Source organism: Spermophilus citellus (assembly GCF_964194105.1).
Source record: "Spermophilus citellus genome assembly, chromosome: 2".
Taxonomy (NCBI): Eukaryota; Metazoa; Chordata; class Mammalia; order Rodentia; family Sciuridae; genus Spermophilus; species Spermophilus citellus.
The window spans coordinates 27768760-27781386 of record NC_138183.1 but is presented as its reverse complement, the minus strand read 5'-3'; the positions used below and the strand labels follow the sequence as shown (position 1 = coordinate 27781386).

Here is a 12627-nt window from a genome sequence, read left to right as displayed (position 1 = left end):
AGTTTAACCCCATGAAAATACTAGGAAATTAGAATTATCTGTTCCTTCTTTATTGTCACTTTAGACTTTCATCTCCTTAAAGGCAGGAATCTTTTTTTTTTTTTTTGGTCTTCCCAGAAGCTAACAGTTCCTGGTACACAGTTCCTGGTCTTTGTTTTCTGAGTGAATTATGAGTTTTACTAATGAATATTTGGTTTCAAAAAGACTAACAGGGTGACACAAAACTACAAATAAGAATCTCAAAAGGAGATATGCAGTTATGCTGAAGGAAGGAAATGTAACATCAAGCTAATCAGTAACCAGGTGAAAGAAATTTAGAGTTTCCAGCATATCTCTAAGCTAAAGGTTAGTCACTGACTTAGTACTGTAGTCTTATGAGGCTGGTCTTTCTTGTACCAGTTTTGTCCATTTTGGATCTTCATTTTGTAGGTATGATATTTGAGGTTTGAAAGGAAGCATCGAAATAGTAATCAAAACTGTGAGCAATAATTTAGGGAGAATTCCGAACTCTTAGTAGTTCTTTTGGGGAACATGAAATGCTACAGTGTGGGGACTGTTCATAAGAAAGGCTTCATTCAAAATGTAGTCAATATATTAGAAAACTTCCTGCCACGACAGTTTGAGAGCATGGAAATGGGTCGCCCATAGAATGTTTTAAACCACCTTTCTATGAAATGTTTTCCAGCTAGGTGAGCATCCACCACCTAACATTTATTGAGTGTTGGCCGTGTACCGGGTTCTGTGCCTCGTGCTCCACATGCAGCATCTCCCATTTAGAATTCTGTTTTGTTTTTGGAAGATGAGTAATGATGAGTTAATGTCCCTTCATGTTTCCTCCTGTCCTCTCTTTTGCTGTGTCTTCTGAGGCTATCAGAAGGCTTGAGCAGGTGAAAATCCAGACACATGCAAGGCCTAGTTGAGGTAATATCATGAACGAAACAGGCAGAGATCTAAGATAATGGAGTTACCGTGGTTAACTGGAGAGCTCATGTTTCCTCCCAGGAAGGCAACCAATGCACCAGTCTCACAGACTGCGGCAATGTGAGAATTTATAGACAATTTATTTCTTTTCTAATTTTTTAAGAATTCCAAAAGTTTATATTTTGCCTCCTGCTATTAAAATGTTGATAATTAATGAAACAAACTGAGGGCACCAGAGTAAATAGATGTTAGGACTACACAATATGTGTTATCCAGGGGCCACCAGTTCACTGCCACTGCTTTAGAGAGTTTACAGGATAGTCGTAGAAAAGAGTGTTGATAGGCCTTTTGTTATTTATAATAAAGGTGCTAGATTTTGCAAACACAGAGTGAACTGTGAACTGCTCTTTCTTCTGCAGGTGCATAATATGACACAAAAGTGATGATATATCTAGTCTAACAGAATTCACTTTAGGTAGAGAGATTGTTACAACCATAATGTGTTTTTTGCTGGGCATTGAATCACTCGGGCCTTGTTTTATTTTGCCATTTGTAGATAGTACCTTCAACACTGGAGGGTATCTATTCTCTCACTTATGAGCTCTTAATTTTATAAAGCTTTTCTCTACATAGTGTAGAGCAGGAGTTACAGAGAATGTGTTTTTAGTAGACTGCATACCTGGTGCTACACTAAATACCTTACATACATTACCAATTTCCACAACTGTGTGAGGCAGGCATTATTTCCTTTATCATACGTGGGAAAATTAAGACATCTTGTAACAGATCACATGACCTAGAGGTAGAGGAAGTTTCAAATCCAAGTTTGCTTAGTTCTTTCCTTTATGTCACACTGCCTTCCACCTTTATGCACCTTTATGTACACACACACACACACACACACACACACACACACACACGAGTTCAGCATAGAGAATATTCAAACTTCTCAAATTTTCATGTTTCAAACTGAGACAAATAATGAATTTAAAGAACATTTAATTAAGGTTTGTATTTTAGTTAGCTTTTTCATCACTGTGACCAAAAGACCTGATAAGAACAACTTAGGAAAAGAAAAGTTAATTTTGGCTCACAATTTCAGAGGTTCAGTTCATGGTCAGCTGACTCCATAGCTCTGGGCACAAGGTGAGGTAGAACATCATGGCGGAAGGGTGTAGTAGAAGACTGCTGGTCAGTTTATGACAGCTGGGAAGCAGAGAGAGCTCCACTCACCAGAGACAAAATATAAACCCCAAAGGCGTGCCATCCCCCCACACCTACTTCCTTTAGCCACACCCTATCAACTACAGTTACCACCAGTTAATCCATATCAGTGCATTAATCCATTGATCAGGTTACACCTGTGATCATCTAATCATTTCACCTTTGAAAATTCTTGCATTTTCTCACACATGAGCTTTTGGGAGAATACCTCATATCTATAAGTGATAACATACTTTTGGCAACATACTTTTAATTCTCATGATCTTTAAAAAGGTCTAAGAACTTTTTTAAAGTCTAAGAATTTGAACAAAACTTTTATTAAACCCTTTGGTGTGGGCTTGATGTCATACCCTATTTCAGTCCATTTGGGCTCCAGTAACAAAATATCGTGAACTCAATATTTTGTATACAACAGAAACATGTTCCTCATAGGTTGGAAAACTGAGAAGTCTAAGATCAGGGCAGTGGCTGCTTTGGTGCCCTATGAGACCAATTTCCTGGTTCATATATTCCACCTTCTGGCTGTGCCCTCACATAGTGGAAGAAGCAAGACAGCTCTCTAAGGCCTCTTTTCTGAGGGTGTTAATCCCATTGGTTCACCTTTACCTTCCAGTATCATCACTTTGATGATTAGGTTTCAACTTATGAAGAGTTTAGGGGAGAGCTCAGGTGTTCAGACCATAACATGGCCCTCCATCCCTGGTTCCAAATAAGAAAGGAATATTTGTAGTTCACTTTCCTCAATTTATAAGAATCCACACAGGAGTTGCCCATATTATATTCTCCTTTTCTTACCACTGCTGTCCAACTTTCCCCTCTAAAGGGAGTCATTATGTAAGTAATTTAAACTTTAAGAGAGTTTCTGTGTCCTTCAGTGAAGAAAGGAAAGGTGTGGAAATTGTGCTCTGGGACAGGTGTCCAATAGTCTTGATTATCTGCATGGAGACCCTCTGCCTCAACAATTTTTTCCACATAACCATAACTTTTCCTCTAAACTTTGTCATGCAAAAATACTACCAGGGGTCACTGGGGATCATGCATTCTTTTTAAAAATATTCCTGGATGAGGGTCATCCTTTATCTCACTTCTGGGATTTGGGTGATCTCAAGCCTGGGTGCTGCCTGAGAAGATCTTTGGTGTGGGCTAAATGTTGAGCTGATGCTTCTCAGGAGCAGTGTAGCTCAGGTTAAGGAAGGCTGTCTGAGAAAATAGGTGGACTATCAAAAAATAGTCTGCAGAAAGCTCAGAGAACAGTTATCAGGGAAAACCACTCAGAATTTCTTGAGAACCTTAGCCTGAACCCTTTTAGACGAGGAGGTATAGAAACAGAGAAATTTCTTTGTCCTGCTTGTGATCTGTAGCACATTTTTCTTCCTGAAGAGATCATCTTGACCTTTTGTGTATTTCACACAGTTCATCTTCCTGCCCTGGGAGTAGGTGAAAGAACTTGCAAAATAATCACTGACTTTTTTTCCAGTTAGGTGGTGCACAGATTGGCAGAATTAATGCCAACATGGTTAAATTCCTGTAAGAGTATCCTACCCTGGAACTTGCGGGTAGAGAAAAGGCATTACGGAAGCTTCCTTCCTATCTACAAATAAATAGGCTTCTGCTCCAAAAGCAGTGGGATTCAGCAGGATGCGGGGGAAAGAAAGAAGCAAAGGGAAGAATAATAATTCTCAGATGAACTCAGAACCTTTTATAGTTTAGTTAGAAAGGGTTAGGCCCCCTGCTGAAATCAGCTGACCAGAGATAAGAGGAGAGAGAATGGGGGTGCCTGTATCTTCTTTTGCTTCTGTCTCCAGTTTCCAGGAGGCTCTTGGTGAACCTGGAAAAGGTAAACAGCACAGTGAGAATGAGTTGTTCCTCATTTGGGGTTTGGTTTAAATAGGTCATCCAGTTTCCTTGAGTCTGGACATAATGATGCTTTTAATATTAGGAAGTATCTCATAATCGATATAAATAGTAAATATGATAGGGTATTTTATGCCTGAAAACCTGTTATTAATAACTGGTTCATTAGTCCTATGGAAAATAAGGAGTTAACATCCCTGATCATTAAAGAGCTCTGTCATTTAAATTGTTAAACTAAAGAATTACTGTGGAAGATGCTAAAAGACTGGATGTTGTAGAGGAAGTTATTTAAACCTGAAATGAGCACATGTGGTTTGTATTTTTAAAAGGATAAGAAGGTGGTCCCACTGTAAATGAGATTGATATTGATCTTTGATAGAACAGAGGTCAGCAGATTTTTCTCTGTGAAGGACCAGAAAGTAAATACTGTGGCTTTATGGGCCACATGGCCTCTCACATCTGCTCAGTTTTGCCTTTGTAGCCTGAAAGCAGGCATCAAGAGCACGTAAACAAATGAGCGGGGCTGTGATCTAGGAAAACTGTATTTACAAAAGCAGTCAGCAGGCCAGATATGGCCCGCAGGTAGTGGTTTGACCATCCCTGCTCCAGAATAAATTGGTAAATGTGTATTTTTATGAGTACTTAGGAAACTAGTTGAGAGCTGGGAACTGTTCTGTATTCTTTGAGAATAGGTCTGGCTAGGGCAGTTCTTCTTCAGCGTTTTTTTCAGCAGGGTTACTGTTACACAAGATCAAAAGTATAGTTTATTTTTACATCACTGAGGCATTTTGCAGAATGTTTCAAAAGAAGTTTTTGTACCAGTTGGAAAAAATGTGGAGCACTGAAGTTATGTACTTAACTGCTTGTTCCCTCCTATCTATAAAAGAAGCACTGGCAGATGACAATACAAAGGAATAAGCAGTGAATGAATGCTAACAGAAAAGCTTGATAGTATGATTTCTTAAAAATAGTTTATATGTTAGCTTTTCAAATAAAAAGACCTAGAAATGTAATATAGTAACATTCTGATAGTAAATTACCCTAATTTATACAATTACACTGTGATTCTCAAAGAAGGCTATAATTTTCTACTGTTCAATTTCTGAAAAAAAGTTTAAGGACCACAGTTAGTGACCTGTTCAGTACGGTTCTATTCACTTGGCTCTGAAATGTATTTCATTTTTCATCAGCAAATTTTATTATTTAATGGCAAATTAAATTTTTTTTCACATTTTCTTTTTTTTTATTGATTATTTAAAACATTACATAGCTCATGATATATCATCTTTCATACATTTGACTCAAATTGGGTTTTGAACTCCCATTTTCACCCCAAATACAGATTGCAGAATCACATCTGTTACATATTCACATTTTTACATAATGCCATATTAGTGACTGTTGTATTCTGCTACCTTTCCTATCCCCTACTATCCCCCCTCCCCGCCCCTCCCCTCCCATCTTCCCTCTCTACCTCCTCTGCTGTTATTCAATTCTCTCCCTTTTTTTCCCTCCCCCTTGCCCCTCATAACCTCTTATAATTTTATGTATCATTGAAGGTCTCCTACCATTTCCATATGCTTTCCCTTCTCTCTCCCTTTTCGGCAAATTAAATTTTTAACAACCAAAACATTATCTTCATACAGGTTCATAATAACTAACAAGCATACAATTAGAATACTCATAAGTTAAAGACTTTCTCTTCCAAGATTCAGTATTAAAAGTTTAACAGGCAGCACAGTATGAAATAAACCCTCAAGCCTAGCAGTTTTCCAGCAATTACAATAGTTTGCCCATACTAATCATTTAAGTCAGCACTAACCCAAAAATTCCTCAGGACCAAAAGTTTTAATCACTAAGTCCATATACTCTCTCTTCTGAAGACTCAGATGGATTTGAGGTAGTGGTACTGCTTTACATTTTCCAGAAATTAGCAATACAATTCTACTTTCAGAAAATAAAATGTCTTGCAATAAAAATAAGAGTCTGTAACCAGTGGTTCAAATAGACAAGGGCTACAGAAGCGAGTGTAATTAATGAAAGTTTATCAATTGGGACTTGGTATTCTACAAGACAGAATGCCCATCTCAATCTAGCCTAAGCAAGGGAATGATGATATTTTTTTTTTCAGGAGCAGCAATATATTAGCTTCTATACTCAAAAAGTCCAGAAAGCTGGCTAGTTTCCCAGTTTTCTGGTGGATGCAAATACTGTCACCAGATTCAAGTACCCAGATTCTCTGCTCTTGACTTCAGCCTCAGTTTCACACTGTGACCTCCAGTAGCTTTTCCTGTTAGTTGGCAAAACAACTATGCCCATTATACTCCACCCGTTTCGGTCAACCCATGCATGTGGAGGTGAAAGGAACCCTCTTTTTCCCAGAAGTCTCAGGGACCATTTTTTTTACCTCATTGACTCTGACTACTTATGTAATGACAGTCTGACATTTGGCCAGGTGGGCAGAGCACACTAATTGGCTTAGGTCAGTGACCACCCATGCTCTGAGCTGGAGAGGGAGTCAACCCCACTTAGACCCCTCAGGAAGGGCTATTTTCTCAAATGAGGTCTGGGGTCCTGTTCCCAGGATGAGAAGGGGTATAAAGTGTCAGGCATGAAATAGCTGTCTACTGTAGGGCCATGAGAAGCAAGAGCATAGAGGAAAGCCACCAAGGAGAAGGCGATGGGTATTCTGGATAAAACCACACACTGATCTGATGCTCGTACTTACTGCTGCCTTTTATAAAGCATCACTGAAATGGTTTAAGTGTGTCACTGATATTCATAATCATGAACCTGAGACATCTAGGAAAGATTAAATTATGTGTGATTTACTAAGATGGGGAAGAGGTTAATGGATGTTAGAAAGGTTTGTGTATGTTTTAATAAATAACTTTTTAAAGGGCCGAAACTAAGCTAACTGGAAGCTCTTTTTGTAACATCAGGTGTTTTTCCCCAGTGTTTCATATTTCTTTGTGCTCAGTCTCAATTTGTACCTCATGGATTTGACTCCAAAGTACTCTTAAAAGCTGTGTTTTAATATGCAAGGTTTATGTCTTTAAAAAGTCAGTTTATTGTTGAAATACTGTGTTTTCTTTTGTCCAGAATGCTTATACAGCCACAGCTATCAACAGCACCAACTTCTGCACCTCAGCAAAGGACGCCTTTGTCATTCTGGTGGAGAACGCTTTGCGAGTGGCTGCCATCAACACAGTGGGAGACTTCATGCTATTCCTAGGCAAGGTAAGACCAAGTTTATTGTCTGAGTAAACTTTTTACAAAAATGTGCCTTTTAGTTTAAAAATTCCCTACCTCCCCCACAAAAAAACTAGCCCAACTAAAAGTATTTAAACCAAAGCATGCACTTAAAAAGTCTTTAATATGCATCAGATACTTTTCTATGTCCTTTACATGTATCATGTTTATTTAACCCTCACAACAAATTTATATTCTAAGTACTATTATACTTGTCGGGGAACAGAGACACAGTGAGGCTAAGTATCTTGCCTTACATATTTTGTGTGTCACCTTACATATTTTAAACAATATAGAATTCAGAAACAGTCTATGTTATGATTAAGGGTAGCACCCCATCTGGAGCCCAACTTCCAGGCTTTCAATCTTCACTCTGTCACTTACTAGCTGTTTGACTTGAGGCAGTTACATAACCTCTCTGTGCCTCAGTTTGCTCATTTGTAAAATTAGGATGATAATAGAGCCCAACTCCTAGAGTTGTGAAGATTAGACTGGTTCATACACGTAGAGTGTCTAGGACACTGCTTGACACGTTGCACATTTTTAGTGAATGTTAGCAGTTTTCCGTGACTGTTAGCTATCACTGTTGTTACTGTATATAAACCCTTTTAAAATAGAACTGTTAGGGAATAAGGCTTCTACTTTCCATAAAAGTATCTAAGAAGAGAAAATTTATTCCATACTATTAAAATCTGCAAAATAATAAATAGTATTCATTATAATTCAATTTCATTGTACCTATTATTTCCAACCATAAAATAGAAAATTTTTGAAAAAAAAAATGAGGAAAGAATAAGACTTGCAACATCTCCACTATAATCTGCTGACTCTTACCATTTCTGTATATCACCTCCAGTGTTACTTCATGGGCTTTTATCCTACAGTACAAAAATCATTGCATACATATCTGTCTGTCCTACCCTTTTTACTACATGGTGTATCATATATATTTTCTAGCTTGCGTTGATAATCTTCCTAGTTCCTCATTATCATTAAGGTCCATATTCCATCAAATGCTCTTTTTAAATCATCTCTTACTAATGAACATTGAGTCATCCCAGCTACTGCATTTTTTAAAATGTTTTTGAAATTAAAAAAAATCTTTGGTATGGAAAACCAAAGCACTGTGTAGTTTGAAGTGAGTAGGATTGCAGGCAACTTTCCTCTGAAAAGAAGAAGAAATGACAGATAATTATTTTTAAATTTGTGATTAAATTTATATTATAGCCAATTTGTTCTTATTATGTTTTTACCTGGAAGAAAATTTTTACAGTAAAGATAGAATGAATTAATCTGAGTTAAGAATTGGGAACATCTGACACTGTTACTATTATTGTTTATGTGCTTTCTGTTTAATTCAGAAAGGCTTCAGATTCTTTATTTTTGAACATATTTATAATCTGTCTCTAGAGCTAAGAAGGGGATGAAGCAAATAGAATAAAAAACATGTATATACGTGGCATTTTTTTTTTAAGAGAAAAACCATTAAGAAGGAAAGGGAGAATATTCTAGTAAGTGGCGATACCAGTGATGGTGGTGATTTTCATAAGTTCTGATTGAGGCGCTTCCACTAGGCACTGAGGAGCTTTAATGAATGCAGCACTGGCCCTCCCTGTGAGGCGGGCTTCATTTTATAGCAGAGGAAACCAAAGTTCAGAGACAGAATTAAATTGGCCAGATTTAGAGAACTGGAACATGGCAGATCCAGAGTCCACTCAGGTCTATCTGACTTCCGAGATTAATCACTGTGTGCTATAATTGCCTCAGAGACATTAAATTTGCCCTCAAACCTCCCCCCCACACACACTTTTCTTTTTCTTTCTTCTTTTTAGTCAATAATTTTAATAGTGGTAAACTACCCCAGAAAGTAATTCTAAATATAAAAAAAGGGTAAAAAAAGGTATTATATATAATAGTATAAGAGTGACCAATTGTAAATAATCTGAAGCCTAATAGTAGGGAATTGGTTAGGTATAATAGTCTGCTGACTGTTATTCACCTATTAAACCATGTTTCATTATGAGTTTATGATATGAAGAAGAAGTGCCTATAATATAATAAGTGAAAAAAACTGAGTAAAACTATAGTAAGACTATCACAGTACTGTTTAAAAATGTGTACAAGGGGCTAGAGTTGTGGCTCACTGGTAGAGCACTCACGTAGCATGTATGAGGCACTGGGTTTGACTCTCAGCACTGCATATAAATAAATAAAAATAAAGGTAAACCAACAACTTAAAAAAATAAAACCTAGAAGTCTTTAAAAAAGAAAATGTGTATAAGGACTGGAGATGTAGTTCATACCTAGCATGCATGAGGCCCTGGATTTGATCCCTAGCAAAACCCCCCCCCAAAAAAAAATAGTTAATTAATTAAAATTAAAATATGCATAAGAAAAATAATGAAAATTAATATCACAAATGTTAACAACAACTACCTTTGGAAATAAGGATAACTCAAGCCCCTTCCCTTATTTTAACACATTGAGTATGCATTCTTTTTATAATGAAAAAATATAGAAGATAAAATATAATGTTTTAAAATTGGCTTTGAGTTTTTCAATAGTCTATGACTTGTTGGTCAGAATTTCTCCTATAGATTTTTAATATCCTTTTATTCATTCAACAATATTAAGTGTTTACTAGTAAATGCTATGGGCTATTCTGGGTGCCAATTATATATTAGTCAATAAATTTGATTTAAAACTTGTGGAAAAGGAAATTTTATATTCTTGCTTTCACTTGGTATTGTATTTTGAACATTTTCTGTTATACTGAAAATTTTCTAACCATAGTTGTACAGCTATTGTTTCATTTATTTAATCTATCCTCTGGTTGTTTTGCAACTAAAATGTTCCTAATATTTTACTAACATACACTGCAGTGAAACATCCTTGCCCACATCAATTCTGGCTTCTTTGAATCCTAAAATCCTACAATTGGAATTAATTAGAGTTCTTGGCATGCATTGCTAAATTGCTTTCCAGAAAGATATTTTTTAACATGATATTAATAACATCATTGAAAAGGACTTTAAAAACCATTAAAGATTAATTTTTATTTAAAAATCCAAAAAGAAAAAAACTAAAAGGAAAAAAATACCTTCTGGTTTCTAACATACTAAGATAAGATTATTTAGTTTTCCCTTTTTTAGGAATATACTTCTGATTATAGAATCCAGTAAATCTTTTGAAAAGAGTTTCTTTTATTACAGTTGAATGGCTGCTAGTGTGCAGAAGTATTTTCTGAGCAGGAAGCCATAGTAAACATTATAAAAGATAAATGCCAGGAGCCTCACTATTGATACTTGTAGCAACTTGAATGAATCTTGAGAATTAGGCTAAGTGAAAAAAAAAAATCCAATTCCCAAAGATTAATACTGTATGCTTCCATTTGTATAACATATTGAAATGACAACATTGTGAGAATGGATCTGTGGTCCCACAGATGGGGATAGCTGTAAAAGGGCAGAGAGCAGGATCCCTGTGATGCTGTGGGTATTCAATCTGTATCTTGACTGTGTCAGCCTTAGTATTGGTTGTGATATTGAAGAGAACTGGGTGAGTCATACATGGAATCACTCTGTGTTACTTCTTACAATGACAGTTGGATTCACCATTACCTTAAAACTTAAAGTCCAATTTTAAAAACTTTAAAATTCAAAACAGAACAAAAAAGTAATGTCATAGGTTCCATTTCTGTGGAGCACCAATGATTTTTATAGAAGAGTGAACTAGATTTACAAGAAACCATAGGTCCTCTAGGTTTGCATAAGAAAAGAAATTTATAAGCTCTTAAATATTTCTAAATCCAAAAATATATTGATATTTGCCCCCAGTAAAGCTATCCCTCCAAAAAGACAAAATGTCGATTTCTTCTGTTTAAAAGTATTTTACCTCTATCTGGTAAAATCTTTTCTCACATTAATTATACCTTCTAATTGACAAGTTACTTGACTTGGATTAATAAAAATGAGAATGTGGCCAGACACAGTGGCACACATCTGTAATCACAGCGGCTTAGGAGGCTAAGGCAGAAGGATTGAGAGTTCAAAGCCAGCCTCAGCAACTTAGTGAGGCACTTACCAACTCAGCAAGATCCTGTATCTAAATAAAATATTTTAAAAAGGGGCTAGGGAAGTGGCTCAGTGGTTAAACACTCCTGGGTTCAATCCCCAATACCAAAAAAAAGAAAGAGAGAATGTGAATTATAACTTATAGGTGCTAGTTTATTGTAAACAAAATGTTTCAAAATACAGGTTCCAAGATGAAAGAATATCATAAATATAGGACTTATGGTGGCAAAAAAAGAAAGGGATGGAGGAATAATTATTGCCAGGCGTTGAGTTGAATGCTGTTGTAATTATGGGATATGTATATTGTTGTCTCTTTTGAAGATGGAAAAATAGGATCAGAAAGGTTAAATGAACTTGCTTAAAGTCACAAAGTTAAAGTAATAACTCAAATAATTCAAACCTACATCTGTAAAACTCCAAAACTAGCATCCTCTCTCCTTCCTGTTTCTTACACCCTACACTGTGTTTGAATCTCTTCTACTGTATCCCCAATAACTTGTCCTCTATAACAGGAGTACCTCAACTTTTAAAATCACATGCCCTACTAGATAACGAAGTTTGAGCACAATTCCCCAACACATTTACCTTTATTTATTGGTGACATGTATACAGCTCCTACTAATTGGTGCATTATAAAGTGTACTAAAAAAGGAAATTTTAAATGTATGAGAAATAGAAATAGAAGTTCCAGATGATTCTGTTGAATACACATTAGAGCACATGTACCCCATCGTGGAGATCACAGATCTAGACCAGCATTTCTTGAGATATATGCTATGTACCTTATCAGTGCCTGAGATATTTTTAAAATGCATTTTGCTGGGCTTTATTTCACATTCAATGAATCAGACTCCTGGGTTCAGAGTCCAGAAATCTGCATTCCTAGCTTCTCTATAGTTTGAGAACCATTATTATATCCTGCTTCAATAAATGCATGACATACACTCTTTGACTTTTTTACCTAACCATCACTGGTTCTTGAAGTTGTTTCTCACATGACATAATATCCAGGCTTCAATCTCAATTTTTGTCTCATCTACTTTGTTTGAGCCACACCTTCTTCCTATAGTTGATTTTAGCATTTCTAATGTGGTTTGACTTTTAGGAGCATCATAAGGGCATAAAGAACCCCAGCCCTCTAATAGGGTAGATATATAAAACTTGAAGACAGTATAAGAAATAACTCATTCTAAAATTGAAACCACAAGAGGGAACGAAAATGAATGTAATTAACCATCTGTGAAAACCACTCCAGAAAATAAGCCACTGTAAGAGGTGATTCATAGGTATATTGCCATAAAAA

At 36.2% G+C, this 12627-nt stretch overlaps 1 protein-coding gene and 1 long non-coding RNA gene across 5 annotated transcripts in view; one reads left to right on the top strand and one right to left on the bottom strand.

Moving 5' to 3' along the window:
- SLC44A1 (solute carrier family 44 member 1) overlaps positions 1-12627 on the top strand; it is a 184822-nt gene that overhangs the window by 114083 nt on the left and 58112 nt on the right. For all 4 annotated transcript variants that reach the window (XM_081278636.1, XM_081278635.1, XM_081278634.1 and 1 more), the window contains exon 13: positions 7102-7239. In XM_081278636.1, the coding sequence (XP_081134762.1) occupies positions 7102-7239 (138 nt within the window). The remainder of the gene's footprint in view (positions 1-7101; positions 7240-12627) is intronic.
- The window catches only part of LOC308640793, a 69834-nt gene continuing 60022 nt past the window's right edge, over positions 2816-12627 (bottom strand). The window contains exon 4 of the long non-coding RNA XR_014020353.1: positions 2816-3973. This is a non-coding gene — a long non-coding RNA (uncharacterized lncRNA). The remainder of the gene's footprint in view (positions 3974-12627) is intronic.